This window comes from Salvelinus namaycush, chromosome 8, assembly GCF_016432855.1.
Source record: "Salvelinus namaycush isolate Seneca chromosome 8, SaNama_1.0, whole genome shotgun sequence".
NCBI lineage: Eukaryota > Metazoa > Chordata > Actinopteri > Salmoniformes > Salmonidae > Salvelinus > Salvelinus namaycush.
In genome coordinates, this window is record NC_052314.1 from 2817123 (window position 1) to 2836018 (window position 18896).

At 43.1% G+C, this 18896-nt stretch overlaps 1 protein-coding gene across 1 annotated transcript; it reads left to right on the forward strand.

Moving 5' to 3' along the window:
- Positions 1–6440: 6440 nt before the first annotated feature.
- On the forward strand, positions 6441–18447 carry LOC120052298 (tripartite motif-containing protein 16-like). Its single transcript, XM_038999128.1, has 6 exons — positions 6441–7050; positions 7846–7941; positions 16531–16764; positions 17297–17456; positions 17582–17641; positions 17878–18447. The coding sequence occupies exons 1-6, from the start codon at positions 6454–6456 to the stop codon at positions 18387–18389; spliced, it is 1659 nt and encodes a 552-aa protein (XP_038855056.1). The 5' UTR covers positions 6441–6453; the 3' UTR covers positions 18390–18447.
- The last annotated feature ends 449 nt before the right edge of the window (positions 18448–18896 follow it).

The window sequence follows — 18896 nt, forward strand, 5'->3', positions numbered from 1 at the left end:
AGGTAGTTAATTTAAACCGTTTTATAGCAATTTATATCCGTTTAGTGCGATTTTGAGGCATTGCTTTGTGTTGCACTTTGAAGCGCCGGGCACGTTTCGGGGTCCCGGTCGAACGTTAGTGGGCATTTCGACGGACAAGAGGACATCTTTCGACCAAAAGAAGATTAGACCCAAGAAAGGATACATTGCCCAAGATTCTGATGGAAGATCACCTCATAGTAAGAAATATTTAAGATGATAAATCGTTGTTCTGTCGAAAAATTTTAAACGCATATTCCGCCATTTTTTTTGGTATAGCTTCGCTTGGCGAACCCTGTATTGCACAGTAAGGATAATTTTAGAAATGTAATTCAGCGATTGCATTAAGAACTAATTTGTCTTTCGATAGCTGTCCAACTTATATTTTTTTAGTCAAGTTTATGAATAGTTATGCATGAGACAAGATCACTGTTAAAGATGGCGTCCGACATTTTCAGGCTAGTTTTGCTAGTATTGTCATTGAATAACCACGTTTTTTTGTGGCTAAATATGCACATTTTCGAACAAACTCTATATGTATGTTGTAATATGATGTTACAGGAGTGTCATCGGAAGAATTCTGAGAAGGTTAGTGAAAAAATTAATATATTTTGGCGATGATTACGTTATCGCTCTCTTTGGCTTGAATCAATGCTCGGGTAACGTTTGCACATGTGGTATGCTAATATAACGATTTATTGTGTTTTCGCTGTAAAACACTTAGAACATCTGAAATATTGTCTGAATTCACAAGATCTGTGTCTTTCCATTGCTGTGAGCTGTGTATTTTTAAGAAATGTTTTATGATTAGTAATTAGGTAATTCTCGTTGCTCTCTGTATTTATTCTAGTCGAGTTGTGATGGTGGGTGCAATTGTAAACTATGATTTCTACCTGAAATATGCACATTTTTCTAACAAAACCTATCCTATACAATAAATATGTTATCAGACTGTCATCTGATGAGGTTTTTTCTTGGTTAGTGGCTATCAATATCTTTATTTGGCCGAATTGGTGATAGCACCTGATGGAGTAAGAAACTGATGGAGTTAGAAAAGTGGTGTCTTTTGCTAACGTGGTTAGCTAATAGATTTACATATTTTGTCTTCCCTGTAAAACATTTTAAAAATCGGACATGTTGGCTTGATTCACAAGATGTGTACCTTTCATATGCTGTATTGGACTTGTTAATGTGTGAAAGTTAAATATTTAAAAAAAATATTTTTTTGAATTTCGCGCCCTGCACTTTGAGCTGGATGTTGTCATAGGTGTACCGACCTCGGGCTTGCAGCCATAAGAGGTTTAACTGACTTGCCTAGTTAAATAAAGGTTAAATAAAATTTCAAAAAATTTAAACACAATGCCACAGATGTCTCAAGTTTTAAGGGAGTGTGCAATTGGCATGCTGACTGCAGGAATGTCCACCAGAGCTGTTGCCAGAGATTTAAGGTAATTTCTCTACCATAATCTGCCTTCAATGTTGTTTTAGAGAATTTGGCAGTACGTCCAATCGGCCTCACATCAGCAGACCACGTGTAACCACGCCAGCCCAGGACCTCCACATCCGGCTTCTTCACCGGCAGGATCATCTGAGACCAGCCACCCGGACAGCTGAGGAAATTGAGGATTATTGTGGGGAAAAAACACAATCTGATTGGCTGGGCCTGGCTCCTCAGTGGCTGGGCCTGGCTCCTCAGTGGGTGGGCCTGGCTCCTCAGTGGCTGGGCCTGGCTCCTCGGTGGGTGGGCCTGGCTCCTCAGTGGGTGGGCCTGGCTCCTCAGTGGGTGGGCCTGGCTCCTCAGTGGCTGGGCCTGGCTCCTCGGTGGGTGGGCCTGGCTCCTCAGTGGGTGGGCCTGGCTCCTCAGTGGCTGGGCCTGGCTCCTCAGTGGGTGGGCCTGGCTCCTCAGTGGGTGGGCCTGGCTCCTCAGTGGGTGGGCCTGGCTCCTCAGTGGCTGGGCCTGGCTCCTCAGTGGCTGGGCCTGGCTCCTCAGTGGCTGGGCCTGGCTCCTCGGTGGGTGGGCCTGGCTCCTCAGTGGCTGGGCCTGGCTCCTCGGTGGGTGGGCTCCTGCGCTCCTGCCCAGGCATGTGAAATCCATAGATTAGGGCCACATTTATTCATTTAAATGGACTAATTTCCTTATATGAACTGTAACTCAGTAAAATCGTTGAAATTGTTGCATGTTGCGTTTATGTTTTTGTTCAGTATATTTGAAATCTTACAAATACTTTTAGCATTTCCTTTAGTCTTCCAGGTGGGCGGGGTTTGTTTGTACTTTTAGGACTTTTCTTTTGGTTCCATTACAACAAACTCAATCAACCACTGCTTATTAAGTATTCAACATTATTTTAAATAGTATTTGAACGCAGGTCTGTTTCTAAATGCAAAAAGCCTGTAACATCTTGTATGTTCTTATCAAATCAAATCAAATTGTATTAGTCACATGCGCCGAACACAACAGGACCTTACAGTGAAATGCTTAATTACGAGACCCTAACCAACAATGCAGTTTAAAAAATACGAATTAGAAGTAAAGTGAAATAAATAAAGACCAGCAGTAAAATAACAACAGCGAGACTATATACAGGGGTTACCGGTACAGAGTCAATGTGGAGACTATATACAGGGGTTACCGGTACAGAGTCAATGTGGAGACTATATACAGGTGGGTACCAGTACAGAGTCAATGTGGAGACTATATACAGGGGTTACCGGTACAGAGTCAATGTGGAGACTATATACAGGTGGGTACCAGTACAGAGTCAATGTGGAGACTATATACAGGGGTTACCGGTACAGAGTCAATGTGGAGACTATATACAGGGGTTACCGGTACAGAGTCAATGTGGAGACTATATAAAGGGGTTACCGGTACAGAGTCAATGTGGAGACTATATACAGGGGTTACCGGTACAGAGTCAATGTGGAGAAAATAGACAGGGTGGTACCGGTACAGAGTCAATGTGGAGACTATATACAGGGGTTACTGGTACAGAGTCAATGTGGAGACTATATACAGGGGTTACCGGTACAGAGTCAATGTGGAGAAAATAGACAGGGTGGTACCGGTACAGAGTCAATGTGGAGACTATATACAGGGGTTACCGGTACAGAGTCAATGTGGAGACTATATACAGGGGTTACCGGTACAGAGTCAATGTGGAGACTATATACAGGGGTTACCGGTACAGAGTCAATGTGGAGACTATATACAGGGGTTACCGGTACAGAGTCAATGTGGAGAAAATAGACAGGGTGGTACCGGTACAGAGTCAATGTGGAGACTATATACAGGGGTTACCGGTACAGAGTCAATGTGGAGACTATATACAGGGGTTACCGGTACAGAGTCAATGTGGAGGCTATATACAGAGGGTACCGGTACAGAGTCAATGTGGAGGCTATATACAGGGGGTACCGGTACAGAGTCAATGTGGAGACTATATACAGGGGTTACCGGTACAGAGTCAATGTGGAGGCTATATACAGGGGTTACCGGTACAGAGTCAATGTGGAGAAAATAGACAGGGTGGTACCGGTACAGAGTCAATGTGGAGACTATATACAGGGGTTACCGGTACAGAGTCAATGTGGAGACTATATACAGGGGTTACCGGTACAGAGTCAATGTGGAGGCTATATACAGGGGTTACCAGTACAGAGTCAATGTGGAGAATATAGACAGGGTGGTACCGGTACAGAGTCAATGTGGAGACTTTATACAGGGGGTACCGGTACAGAGTCAATGTGCGGGGGCACCGGTTAGTCGAGGTAATTGAGGTAATATGTACAGGTAGGTAGATTTAAAGAGACTATGCATAAATAATAACAGAGTAGCAGCGGCGTAAAAGAGAGGGGGGGGGGGGGGGGGGGGGTCAATGCTAATAGTCTGGGTAGCCATTTGACTAGATGTTCAGGAGTCTTATGGCTTGGGGGTAGAAGAGCGTTGTACCATCTGTGTATGGAGTAAAGGTGGTCTAGAGTTTCAGAAAATGGATTTAAGTTTCCCTGCATTAAAATCCCTGGCCACTAGGAGCACTGCTTCTGGATGAGCATTTTCTTGTTTGCTTATGGCGGTATACAGCTCATTGAGTGCGGTTTTAGTGCCAGCATCGGTCTGTGGTGGTATGTAGACAGCTCGAAAAATACAGATGAAAACTCTCTAGGTAGATAGTGTGGTCTACAGCTTCAGGTAAAGGTGAAGGTGTTTCAAATGGAAGGGCAGGTCTCACCGCTGAGAGGAAAACATCACTGGTCCACCTCTGCATCAGGTCAGCTATGTTGATCAGTACTGTCCCAGGGATGCTGGGAGCAGAGATGAACTCCCCTGACCTGGTACCACCGATGGAGTTGTCATTTTAATATCAGTTTAACCCCATTACTGCTATAACACACATAAACCATGTTACTAGAATGAAATGGATCCAGGTTCCATTTATTCTACAATAGATTTACTGCCTGTGGAACACTTCTCCAAAGTGTTCTGAAATCAAGATGACTGCAGGTCTGAATCCCAAACTAATGGGGGGAAATGGCACCATCTAATAAGATGGTATTTAGAGAAATGGAGAAAAACATGTTGGACAAACTTTACTATTGGGGAGAACACATTCTATTAACATACATACAGAGCATTCAGAAAGTATTCAGACCCCTTCCCTTTTTCCACATTTTGTTACGTTACAGCCTTATATCCATTCTAAAATAGATTAAATAAATAATTTCCCTCATCAATCTACACACATTATCCCATAATGACAAAGCGAAAACCAGTTTTTAGAATTTTTTGCAATGTATGAAAATAAAAAACAGATACCTTATTTTCAGACCCTTTCCTATGAGACTCGAAATTTAGCTCCGATGCATCCTGTCTACATTGATCATCCTCGAGATGTTTCTACAACTGGATTGGAGTCCACCTGTGGTAAATTCAATTGATTGGACATGATTTGAAAAGGCACACACCCTCGCTATATTTCTGCTCTTTTGCACACCAGTATTTCTATTTGCACATAATCATCTGCTCATCTACCACTCCAGTGTTAATTTGCTAAATTGTAATTACTTCGCTACTATGGCCTATTTATTGCCTTACCGCCATTTGCACACACTGTATATAGACTTTCTTTTTTCCTATTGTGTTATTTGACTGTACGCTTGTTTATTCCATGTGTAACTCTGTGTTGTTGTGTCGCACTGCTTTGCTTTATCTTGGCCAGGTCGCAGTTGTAAATGAGAACTTGTTCTCAACTAGCTTACCTGGTTAAATAAAGGTGAAATAAATAAAAAATAAAAATATATATAAGGTCCCACAGCTGACAGTGCATGTCAGAACATGAGAGGATCTGCAGAGAGGAATGGGAGAAACTCCCAAATACAGGTGTGCCGAGCTTGTAGCGTCATACCCAGGAAGCCTCGAGGTTGTAATCACTGCCAAAGGTGATGCAACAAAGTACTGAGTAAAGAGTCTGAATACTTATGTAAATGTGATAGTTCAGTATTTTTACATTTTTTATTTTTGCCAACATTTCAAAAACCTGTTTTTGCATTGAGCATGGAGTTGTACGTTTTTTTTTAACACTGATAGCAACAACAACCACCGCTGAGAAGTTGGCTGCATCTACAGACAGACGGACGGACGGACAGACGGACAGACAGACAGACAGGTTGTTTACTATGACTGGATGAAGCCATGTGTTGAAGGCTTCCTTTAGGTCTCCTGGGATTTAAACTCTGAATACAGAGAGATAGTATTACCTCGTTCTCAATGATCAGTCATACAGTATTCATTTCAACTACAGTACATTGTATCAATATTTTTATTACATTTTTATTTAACCTTTATTTAACTAAGTCAGTTAAGAACACATTTTCATTTACAATGACAGCCTAGGAACAGTGGGTTAACTGCCTTGTTCAGGGGCAGAACGACAGATTTATACCTTGTCAGCTCGGGGATTCAATCTAGCAACCTTTCGGTTACTGGCCCAACGCTCTAACCACTAGGCTCCCTGCCGCCCCAATATCAAGTCCCCCCTCATTACAACCACTTATGAATAATTATAGACACTCATAATCAGTGTTATAACACATGTTGTGTATTATAAGGCATTATTAAGGTCATTAAAAAAATTATAATATGTACTTCATAGAAACTTTTACTCTTTATATATTCCAACAACTCACATGTGTTAGATTTATTCCTTATTAAAGGCCCTAACCTAGGAACTAAAATCTTCTCGATCCTTCTTGATGTTGCATGCAGTTCTCTCCCTCCCTCCCTCCCTCCCTCCCTGCCTGCACCACTCCCTCCCTCTAACCCCACCTCTCTGGCAGAAGCAGGAAGACCATCCCACACCCCAAAACTATTTTATAAGAAGAGGAAACTGATCAGAGTCTCTGTGTCATCTGTCTCTGTGAGAGTGAACAACAGTCCAAATGGCTCAGCAGGGAGTTCTGCTGGACCAGGACCAGTTCTGTTGTTCTGTCTGTCTGGACCTACTGAAGGAACCAGTCACCAGCCCCTGTGGACACAGTTACTGTAGGAGCTGTATTGAGGGCTGCTGGGATCAGGATGTTCTGAAAGGGGTCTATAGCTGTCCTCAGTGCAGAGAGACCTTCACTCCAAGGCCTAATCTGAGGAAAAATAACATGTTGGCTGAGGTGGTGGAGAAACTGAAGAAGACAGGACTCCAGGCTGCTCCCCCTCCTGCTCTGTGCTATGCTGGACCTGGAGATGTGGCGTGTGATGTCTGCACTGAGACCAGAAAGCAGAAAGCCCTCATGTCCTGTCTGGTGTGTCTGGCCTCTTACTGTGAGACTCACCTCCAACCTCACTATGAATCTCCTGCTTTCAAGAAGCACAAGCTGGTCAAAGCCACCACACAACTACAGAAGAAGATCTGCTCTCATCATGACAAACTGCTGGAGGTTTACTGTCGTACCGATCAGCAGTGTATCTGTTATCTGTGTACAATGGATGAACATAAAGGCCATGATACAGTGTCAGCTGCAGCAGAGAGGACTGAGAAACAGGTAAGACCAGAACAACTTGTTGGTGACTGTCTGATAAACAAATAATTAAGATACAGTAGGAACTAAGACTGTTTGAATATGAGATCATTCAAATTAAATTGACACACGGCAGAATAAATTTGAACACAAACCTTGAGTATATAGATATGTTAACCCAGATTCTCCAAATGTATCACCATTTTCTAAAGTCAAACACCATTGTTATTCGTTATCAAACACCCAATAAGGTCCCTGATTTGGGTACTGTTAAAACGATAATCATTCACATAACATAATAATATAATTTCACACAGACATTTCCTCAAAATGTTTATCCCTATCTTCTATGGGCCCTATGTGTAACGATCGTCGTAATCCTCCTCCTCGGACGAGGAGGAGAGGCGAGAAGGATCAGACCAATATGCGGAGTGATTAGTGTCCATGATTATTTAATGAATCGAAACAAAAGAACACCATGAAACAATCGACAAACAGTCCCGTGTGGCACGAATGCAGACACGCGATACAACCACCCACAAAACACACGTGAAACCCCGGCTGCCTTAGTATGATTCTCAATCAGGAACAAACGATCTACAGCTGCGTCTGATTGAGAATCATACCAGGCCGAACACAAAAACCCCAACATAGAAAAACACACATAGACCAACCCACCCAACTCACGCCCTGACCAACTAAATAAATACAAGAAAAAAGGAAAACAGGTCAGGAACGTGACACTATGTCACATTACTATACTATTGATCTACTGGACAAATAAAGCTTGATAGCTCATTGAAGAGTGATTCTCCACAGAGGCAGCTGGGGATGAGTCAGCAGAAGGTCCAGCAGAGATTCCAGGAGAGAGAGAAGGAGCTGAAGGAGCTCCAACAGGCTGTGGAGTCTTTCAAGGTGAGTCTTGTTGACCAGAGGAGACACCATTTCACTTCTCTCCTCCAGTCAGAGAGAGAGAGAGAGGGGCCCCTCTCCAATCCCACTGACCCCACTGTTGGGAACCCTTTTCAGAGAATAGACTTCTTAATGTAACCAACGGGATATGAACACAGGTCTACCGCAGGAGAAACCAACATCTTGACCGTTCCTGATTTTGAAGTCACAGGCGGGGCTACCTCATCACATAACCATGAAAAATCATGACTATCTCATGTCCCCTGTACACACCTCTCTTAATTCAATTCAATTCAATTCAAATGGCTTTATGTGCATGGGAAACATATGTTTACATTGCCAAAGCAAGTTAAATAAATACTAAACAAAAGTGAAATAAACAATCAGAAATTAACAGTAAACATTACACTCACAAAAGTTTCAAAGGAATAGAGACATTTCAAACGTTAAAATTCAAGTGCAAACAGAGTGAGTCCTGCGCCAGACCAAGTTCTGGAGGTGAAATGGAAATGAATGAGGGAGAGTTATGTGAGGTAGAAGGTGTGGAGAAGAGTTCAGAGCCAGAGCCTGGCATCAATGGACATTATAAAGAAGAATCTAGTGCAGTAGAAGTTACGTTTCTGGAGAAAATGGATCCATACCTGGTGGCAGATCCATTTGTGGTTTCAGGGTGGGTGGGAAAGGAGTTGGCTGCAGTTGAATCAGTGAAGGTAACCTGTAGGGGACTTGTGATATTTGTTTGTGTTTCTTCTGACCAGAGGGAGTGGGCGCTCCGTGTCACGCAACTTGGGTCAAGATCTGTTTCTTGCTTTGCTCTCAGGAACAGGGCACCATTGAAATAAGTGATTTCTGGGGTAGTGTTAAGTGTGGAGGTGGAGCAATTGAAGTTGAAGACTCCTGGTGTTTGTGATACCCGTCGTTTGGTGTGACGCAGATCCGGTGGTGAGCGCGGTGAAAAAGAGGAGTCACTGTCAGTCCATTTGAGTTTTCAGTCTTTACCCGACAAAGTCATGTTAGGATATATCAGTTATCCTGTTAGAGTCTTTGTGTTGAATCCACTGAGCTGTTTCAGGTGCAACGTTTATGGTCAAGTTGCAGCAGTTTGTAGGAGGGAGATTCCAAGATGTGGGAAGTGTGCAGGAGGTCATGGGATAGAGGATTGTGTAGTTTCAGTGGATAAAGTTGTGTGTCAACTGTAGGGGTGTCCATGTTGCTGGGGATCAGAAGTGCCCGGTGAGAGAGAGGCAGGTTATATTAAAGTTCAGTTTTGGGAGGTAATGCAACATATTGGATTCCAACCTCCGATAAACTCCAAAGAAGAAGAAACGTTATATTATGTCTATGTACAGTGTTGTAATGATGTCTCTCTCTCATTCCATCACTTTCGTGGTAGTTGGTTGTGTGGGTCTCTGATTATGAATGGGGTGCTGACAGACAATCGTTGATGGATATTTATAGAGCTCTGATCAGGACGACAATTGATTACAGGTGTATAGTTTATGGAACAGCGGCAAAGACTTGTCTTCAGAAGCTGGACAGAATCCAGTGTATAGCTTTAATGATATGTATTGGTGCATTTAAATCAACATCTACTACCCACCACTGCGACCTGTACGCTCTCATTGGCTGGCCCTCGCTTCATACTCGTCGACAAACCCACTGGCTCCAGGTCATCTACAAGTCTCTGCTAGGTAAATCCCTGCCTTATCTCAGCTCACTGGTCACCATAGCAGCACCCATCCGTAGCACGCACTCCATCAGGTATATCTCACTGGTCACCCCCAAAGCCAATTCTTCCTTTGGCCGCCTTTCCTTCCAGTTCTCTGCTGCCAATGACTGGAACGAAATGCAAAAATCACTGAAGCTGGAGACTCATATCTCCCTCACTCGCTTTAAGCACCAGCTGTCAGAGCAGCTCACAGATTACTGCACCTGTACATAGCCCATCTGTAAACAGCCCATCCAACTACCTCATCCCCTTACTGTATTTATTTAACTTCCTCCTTTGCACCCCAGTATCTCTACTTGCACATTCATCATCTGCACATCTACCATTCCAGTGTTTAATTGCTATATTGTAATTACTTCGCCACCATGGCCTATTTATTGCCTTACATACATTCAATAAATCCTACATATGTACCACACAAAATGCACTGCAACTGCAATGCTGCAAGGGAAATACAGAATTTCATTGTAAGTGAATGCAATTCTGGTATATCATACTGAAATAGATGGTTGGCACATACCCGTCAAATATTAAATATTTTCTGGTCATGGTTAACCATATTTTTTGCCATAAAAATATTTAAAACCTAAACAAAACGCATGTTTCTAGCCTCTTTTTCAAGATGTGGCCAATTTAAACAGCCAGAATACATGTTTTAAACTAAGAAATAACCTTATTTCAATTGTTTTATTACAGCGTAATGTTTCTAAATGGCTGTTGGGTAATTTGATATGGGTCAAAATCTATTCGTTAGTAGGCATCAAATAGAGAGAATGCTGCGCATGTTCACTGAGTTGTAAACCAAATGGATAGTTGGAGCTCATTGATTTGTAACTCTGATGCAGTTGCTACCTCAGATTATGAGCCTATCAAGTGTCGTTAATGAGGTATGTAGTACCCACAGATGACCACAGGGAGGAGCAAGAGAGCTATAAACCCAAACAGTATTTCTCTTTAAATACCCTGAACCTAACAATCAATCACATGTATAAAGCCCTTTTTACATCAGCAGATATCAAAGTGCTATACAGAAACTCTAACCCTACGTATAACCTATTTTAGCTTTAACCCTAATTCTAGGGTAGGGTAGCCTAGAACTATTTTAATAATAATATTATGTTAGTAAATACCATTATGGTACTAAATATATGTTTTATTACAATAAATGCTATGTAAGCATTTGCCTTTTATTTTTTATTTTATTATAGTTATTATTGCAAGGCAGAACTGGGTTAACCTAGTAACCAGCAATTGTCGTGGGATAGGTGGGGCAGGAACGAAGGACAACGAAGCATCAGTTATAGGCTACAAGCAGCAATATGATTGACATAAAATATCAGATTTTCTAAAGTGGTCACTCATTACTTTACAGTTAGCTATATATCTGGTATTAGGCCTGCGTTGCTTTTAGGAGAACCAACAAATATAAATTATTGCAGGTATTGAACCCCGGCCCCCTTGACTAGGGTGAGTCGAGGAAATTTCTGGTTGCGACAACCAATCATATCGCCGTCTGCAACCAAGAAGTAACCAAGAATTGCCCTCGCCAACCAATCCGAGACGCCAGTGCAACCAAGAAGTAACCAAGAATTGACCAATGAGGATAGAGCTATGGCGGGACCTTTAAACTCTAGTCAAGAGGACCATGGAAAAATGTATTTCCTTTTAGGTCATTTTGTTCGAGTTTTCTTTCTTTTTTGAGGTAATGTTAGCTATGAGATATGGCGGGACCTTTAAAAGCTAGAAGAGGACCATGGAAAATATATTTCCTCAGGTAATTTTGTTGACAAATTATTTTTCATCATCATCAAAATATAAAATGCTCCAGTTCATTTTATCACTTACAACCATAAAATAACAATTTATAGCATAACAAACAATGAAGCATCAGCAGCCTGAGGAGCAGCCTTTTAATTTTTGTATGTATATTTTATTTCACCTTTATTTAACCAGGTAGGCCAGTTGAGAACAAGTTCTCATTTACAACTGCGACCTGGCTAAGATAAAGTAAGCAGTGCGACAAAAACAACAACACAGAGTTACACATAAACAAACGTACAGTCAATAACACAAAATAAAAGAAAAATAGAAAAATCTATGTACAGTGTGTGCAAGTGTAGAAGAGTAGGGAGGTAGGGAATAAATAGGCCCTAGAGGCGAAAATAATTACAATTTAGCATTAATACTGGAGTGATAGATGTGCAGGTGATGATGTGCAAGTAGACATACTGGGGTGCAAAAGAGCAAGAGGGCAAGTAATAATATGGGCATGAGGTAATCAGGTGTGCTATTTACAAGTACAGTGATCAGTAAACTGTTCAGACAGCTGATGCTTAAAGTTAGAGAGGGAGATATAAGACTCCAGCTTCAGAGATTTTTGCAATTCGTTCCAGTCATTGGCAGCAGAGAACTGGAAGGAAAGGCGGCCAAAGGAAGTGTTGGCTTTGGGGATGACCAGTGCAATATATCTGCTGGAGCGTGTGCTACGGGTGGGTGTTGCTATAGTGACCAGTGAGCTGAGATAAGGTGGGGTTTTACCTAGCAAAGACCTATAGATGACCTGGAGCCAGTGGGTTTGGCGACGGATATGAAGCGAGGGCCAGCCAACGAGAGCATACAGGTCGCAGTGGTGCGTAGGATATGGGGCTTTGGTGATAAAACGGATGGCACTGTGATAGACTACATCCAGTTTGCTGAGTAGAGTGTTGGGGGCTATTTTGTAAATTACATCGCCGAAGTCAAGGATCGGTAGGATAGTCAATTTTACAAGGGTATGTTTGGCGGCATGCGTGAAGGAGGTTTGTTGCGAAATAGGAAGCCGATTCTAGATTTCATTTTGGTTTGGAGTTGCTTAATGTGAGTCTGGAAGGAGAGTTTACAGTATAACCAGACACCTAGGTATTTGTAGTTGTCCACATATTTTAGGTCAGAACCGTGTAGTGATGCTAGTCGGGCGGGCGGGTGCGGGCAGCAATCGGTTAAAGAGCATGCACTTAGTTTTACTAGCATTTAAAAGCAGTTGGAGGCCACAGAAGGAGAGTTGTATGGCATTGAAGCTTGTTGGAGGTTTGTTAGCACAGTGTCCAAAGAAGGGCCATATTTATACAGAATGTTGTCGTCTGCGTAGAGGTGGATCAGAGAATCACCAGCAGCAAGAACGACATCATTGATATATACAGAGAAAAGAGTCGGCCCGAGAATTGAACCCTGTGGCACCCCCATAGAGACTGCCAGAGGTCCGGACAACAGGCCCTCCGATTTGACACACTGAACTCTATCTGAGAAGTAGATGGTGAACCAGGCGAGGCAGTCATTTGAGAAGCCAAGGCTATTGAGTCTGCCGATAAGAATGTGGTGATTGACAGAGTCGAAAGCCTTGACCAGGTCGATGAATACAGCTGCACAGTATTGTCTCTCATTGATGGCGGTTACGATATCGTTTAGGACCTTGAGCGTGGCTGAGGTGCACCCATGACCAGCACAGAAACCAGATTGCATAGTGGAGAAGGTACGGTGGGATTCAAAATGGTCGGTGATCTCTTTATTAACTTGTCTTTTGAAGACTTTAGAAAGCCTGAGGGGCCTCGCTGATGACCTCTGTGTTGGTTAGGGATGAGCAAGATCTATGGGCTGGAGAGAGTCATGGGGGAGGTCCAGGAGGCTCTGCCTGACCCAGTGAGGAGGGGGCTGGAGCAACCTGAGGAAGGGCAACCACCGTTTCCACCACTGCAAGTGACAGCAGAGACTGGGGACTGGCAGGAGAGTCCAGAGAACTTACTGACTTTTAACACTCTGAGCCTGGGGGAGTTTTCAGAGGTGGGGGGTAAGGTGCTGTACACCCTCAGTGTCAAGGTTAGACACATCAGGAGCTTAGCGGGAGTGAAGGGGCATCAGTGTACACCCTCAGTGTCAAGGTTAAACACATCAGGAGCTTAGCAGGAGTGAAGGGGCATCAGTGTACACCCTCAGTGTCAAGGTTAGACACATCAGGAGCTTAGCGGGAGTGAAGGGGCATCAGTGGCAGGGGGTTGTGGGGGCTGAGAGCATGGCAGGGTATAGGTGGAGTGTGCGCCATAAGCTCCCAGTGCTGGAAAGGTCAGGGGTCATCCAGTGGAGGGTATTACATGGAGCCCTGGACTCCAATAGCTAGTTGGCTCGGGATGACCTGGGAGTTGGGGAGGGGTGTCCGTTTTCTGCAATGACAGACTGTTCATCATGTTTTGTCTGTGTTGCCAGGGTAATGCCGTTACTGTTGACGCCTTAGGGTTGAGTTTGAGTTTTACAAAATGATCAACAGTATGGAGATGTTTCAGGAGGTATGGGGGCTCAGGGGGGCTGTCTGTACGTCTGGAGAGGAGGGGTTGGATGTACGGTTTGAATGTGGTGCTGGATGGTGTATTGTACTGTGGTGTTGGGTGCTGTATAATGTGGTGCTGGATGGTGTATTGTACTGTGGTGTTGGGTGCTGTATAATGTGATTGTGTGGAGGTTGTGGTGGCACGCAATGTGTTTTTAGGAGGGGGGGTGTTAGTGTAATGAGCCATCCTCATTACACTAAGACAAGTCAGTCTCTCTCTCAAATCAATTCAATTCAAGGAGCTTTATTGGCATTGGAAACATATGTTAACATTACCAAAGCAAGTGAGGTAGATAATATACAAAAGTGAAATAAACAATAAAAATTAACAGTAAACATTACACTCACAGAAGTTACAAAAGAATAAAGACATTACAAATGTCATATTATGTATATATACAGTGTTGTAACGATGTACAAATGGTTCAAGTACAAAAGGGGAAATAAATAAGCATAAATATGGGTTGTATTTACAAAAGTGTGTTTGTTCTTCACTGGTTGACCTTTTCTTGTGGCAACAGGTCACAAATCTTGCTGCTGTGATGGCACACTGTGGTATTTCACCCAGTAGATATGGGAGTTTATCAAAATCGGGTTTGTTTTCAAATTCTTTGTGGATCTGTGTAATCTGAGGGAAATATGTGTCTCTAATATGGTCATACATTGGACAGGAGGCTAGGAAGTGCAGCTCAGTTTCCACCTAATTTTGTGGGCAGTGTGCATATAGCCTGTCTTCTCTTGAGAGCCAGGTCTGCCTACGGCGGCCTTTCTCAATAGCAAGGCTATGCTCACTGAGTCTGTACATAGTCAAAGCTTTCCTTAAGTTTGGGTCAGTCACAGTGGTCAGGTATTCTGCCACTGTGTACTCTCTGTTAAGGGCCAAATAGCATTCTAGTTTGCTCTGTTTTTTTTAAATTCTTTCCAATGTGTCAAGTAATTATCTTTTTGTTTTCTCATGATTTGGTTGGGTCTAACTGTGTTGCTGTCCTGGGGCTCTGTGGAGTGTGTTTGTGAACAGAGCCCCAGGACCAGCTTGCTTAGGGGACTCTTCTCCAGGTTCATCTCTCTGTAGGTGATGGCTTTGTTATGGAAGGTTTGGGAATCGTTTCCTTTTAGGTGGTTGTAGAATTTAAAGGCTCTTTTCTGGATTTGCATTATTTGGTGTTCTACATTGTACACGGAGGATATTTTTGCAGAATTCTGCATGCAGAGTCTCAATTTGGTGTTTGTCCCATTTTGTCAATTCTTGGTTGGTGAGCGGACCCCAGACCTCACAACCATAAAGGGCAATGGGTTCTATAACTGATTCAAGTATTTTTAGCCAGATCCTAATTGGGATGTTGAGTTTTATGTTCCTTTTGATGGCATAGAATGCCCTTCTTGTCTTGTCTCTCAGATCATTCACAGCTTTGTGGAAGTTACCTGTGGTGCTGATGTTTAGGCTGAGGTATGTATAGTTTTTTTGTGTGCTTTTGGGCAACAGTGTCTAGATGGAATTTGTATTTGTGGTCCTGGTGACTGGACCTTTTTTGCAACACCATTATTTTGGTCTTACTGAGATTTACTGTCAGGGCCCTGGTCTGACAGAATCTGTGCAGAATATCTAGGTGCTGCTGTAGTAGGCCCTCCTTGGTTGGGGACAGAAGCACCAGATCATCAGTAGACATTTGACTTCAGATTCTAGTAGGGTGAGGCCGGGTGCTGCAGACTGTTCTAGTGCCCGCGCCAATTCGTTAATATATATGTTGAAGAGGGTGGGGCTTAAGCTGCATCCCTGTCTCGCCCCACAGCCCTGTGGGAAGAAATGTGTGTGTTTTTTGCCTATTTTAACCGCACACTTGTTGTTTGTGTACATTGATTTTATAATGTCGTATGTTTTTCCCCCAACACCACTTTCCATCAATTTGTATAGCAGACCCTCATGCCAAATTGAGTTGAAGGCTTTTTTGAAATCAACACAGCATGAGAAGACTTTGCCTTTGTTTTGGTTTGTTTGTTTGTCAATTCGGTTGTGCAGGGTGAATACGTGGTCTGTTGTACGGTAATTTGGTAAAAGCCAATTTGACATTCGCTCAGTACATTGTTTTCACTGAGGAAATGTACGAGTCTGCTGTTAATGATAATGCAGAGGATTTTCCCAAGGTTGCTGTTGACATATATCCCACGGTAGTTATTGGGGTCAAATTTGTCTCCACTTTTGTGAATTGGGATGATCAGTCCTTGGTTCCAAATATTGGGGAAGATGCCAGAGCTAAGGATGATGTTAAAGAGTTTTAGTATAGCCAATTGGAATTTCTTGTGTGTATATTTGATCATTTCATTGAGGATACCATCAACACCACATGCCTTTTTGGGTTTTTTCTCTCTCTCTCTCTCTCTCTCTCTCTCTCTCTCTCTCTCTCTCTCTCTCTTTCTCTCTCTCTCTCTTTCTCTCTTTCTCTCTTCTCTCTCTCTCTCAACAGCACTCTGCACAGGCAAGTCAGTCTCTGTCTCTCTCTCTTAACAGCGCTCTGCACAGGCAGCAGTGGAGGACAATGATCAGATCTTCACTGAGCTGATCCGCTCCATTGAGAGAAGGAGCTCTGAGGTGAAGGAGCTGATCAGAGCCCAAGAGAAGGCTCAAGTGAGTCAAGCTGAAGGACTCCTGGATCAACTGAAGCAGGAGATAGCTGAGCTGAAGAAGAGAAGCACTGAGCTGGAGCAGCTCTCACACACAGAGGATCACATCCATTTCCTCCAGGTAACTAAACTGCCTTGTTACATGTGATATGAAATTAACTTAATGTGAAACTATTCATCTCAATCATTATGTTGTCCTGTCTGTCTGTCTGTCTGTCTGTCTGTCTGTCTGTCTGTCTGTCTGTCTGTCTGTCTGTCTGTCTGTCTGTCTGTCTGTCTGTCTGTCTGTCTGTCTGTCTGTCTGTCTGTCTGTCTGTCTGTCTGTCTGTCTGTCTGTCTGTCTCCCTCTGTCTCTCTCTCTCTCTGTGTCTCTGTCTCTCTTTGTCTGAGTCTCTCTCTGTGTCTCTGTCTCTCTTTGTCTGAGTCTCTCTCTGTCTCTCTCTCTGTCTCTCTCTCTGTCTGTCTTGGTCTCTGTCTCTGTGTCTCTCTTTCTGTCTCTGTCTGTGTCTGTCTGTGTCTGTCTTTCGCTTTCTGTCTCTTTCTGTCTCTCTCTTTCTGTTTCTGTCTCTCTGTCTGTCTGTGTCTCTCTGTCTCTCTCTCTCCCTGTGTGTCTCTCTCTGTGTCCCTCTCTGTCTCTCTGTCTCTCTCTCCAGAGTTATCAGTCTCTCTCCAGTATCAGTGTATCTTCAGACTTACCCAGCATCGTTGTCCGTCCTCTTCAGTATTTTGGAGATATGAGTAAGACTGTGTCTGAACTGAGAGAGAAACTAGAAGACTTCCTTAAAGGAGAATGGACCAAGATCTCCACTACAGGTGTGTTGAAAATAATAAGAACATCAACTTTAGACCATTGAAAGTTCCCTACTAGTCATATACATGTGGAATATGGTATGATGATAACATTCCCTCTCTCTGTCAATGTGTTTGTGTGTCTGTAGTGAATATAGTGGAGGTTGTACTGCCTCCAGAGCCCAAGACCAGAGAAGAGTTGTTACAATGTGAGTCTCTTTATTGTGAAGTAACTAACAGTCTATTTTTACTGACACTCCTAACAATCCCTCTAGAAATATATAGCAATAGTAGATCTAATCAAAGACTGGGTATCTATCTGACTCCTCATATTTCTCTGATTTGATCTCTGCTGTGCTTTAATCAAAGACAGGGTAGATACAGTATCTGACTTAACTTATTGTTCTGACTCCCTTCATTGGTCTCTGCTCTGCTCTTCTCCCAGATTCCTGTCAACTCACACTGGACCCAAACACAGCAAACACACACCTCTCTCTGTCTGAAGGGAACAGAAAGGTGACCACTACACACCAACTCCAACCATATCCTGATCATCCAGACAGATTCACCAACCAGTGCCAGGTTCTGTGTAGAGAGGGTCTGTCTGGACGCTGTTACTGGGAGGTGGAGTGGAGTGGGGTGTATGTTATTACAGCAGTCTCATATAAAGACATCAGCAGAACAGAGACAGATAATATATTTGGATTCAATAACAAGTCCTGGAGTTTACAGTGCTATAATGGTTGTTATTGGTTCAGACACAATAATGTTAAGACTAAAGTATCAGGCCCTCAGTCCTCCAGAGTAGGAGTGTACCTGGATCACAAGGCAGGTACTCTGTCCTTCTACAGTGTCTCTGACACAATGACCCTCCTCCACAGAGTCCAGACCACATTCACTCAGCCCATCTATCCTGGGTTTTGTCTCTCTGGTACTGCTGAGCTGGTTAAACTGTAGTAGGGTCCACATAGATACTAGTCATGCTGGTGTAGTCTATAGCTGAGCTGGTTAAACTGTAGTAGGGTCCACATAGATACTAGTCATGCTGGTGTAGTCTATAGCTGAGCTGGTTAAACTGTAGTAGGGTCCACATAGATACTAGTCATGCTGGTGTAGTCTATAGCTGAGCTGGTTAAACTGTAGTAGGGTCCACATAGATACTAGTCATGCTGGTGTAGTCTATAGCTGAGCTGGTTAAACTGTAGTAGGGTCCACATAGATACTAGTCATGCTGGTGTAGTCTATAGCTGAGCTGGTTAAACTGTAGTAGGGTCCACATAGATACTAGTCATGCTGGTGTAGTCTATAGCTGAGCTGGTTAAACTGTAGTAGGGTCCACATAGATACTAGTCATGCTGGTGTAGTCTATAGCTGAGCTGGTTAAACTGTAGTAGGGTCCACATAGATACTAGTCATGCTGGTGTAGTCTATAGCTGAGCTGGTTAAACTGTAGTAGGGTCCACA

Excerpts from the sequence above, each read along its gene's own strand:
- LOC120052298 (XM_038999128.1), top strand. The coding sequence starts at position 6,454 with ATGGCTCAGCAGGGAGTTCTGCTGGACCAGGACCAGTTCTGTTGTTCT. Across the intron at positions 7,942-16,530 it reads AGGCTGTGGAGTCTTTCAAG|CGCTCTGCACAGGCAGCAGT; the intron begins GTGAGTCTTGTT and ends CTCTCTTAACAG. Across the intron at positions 17,457-17,581 it reads GACCAAGATCTCCACTACAG|TGAATATAGTGGAGGTTGTA; the intron begins GTGTGTTGAAAA and ends GTGTGTCTGTAG.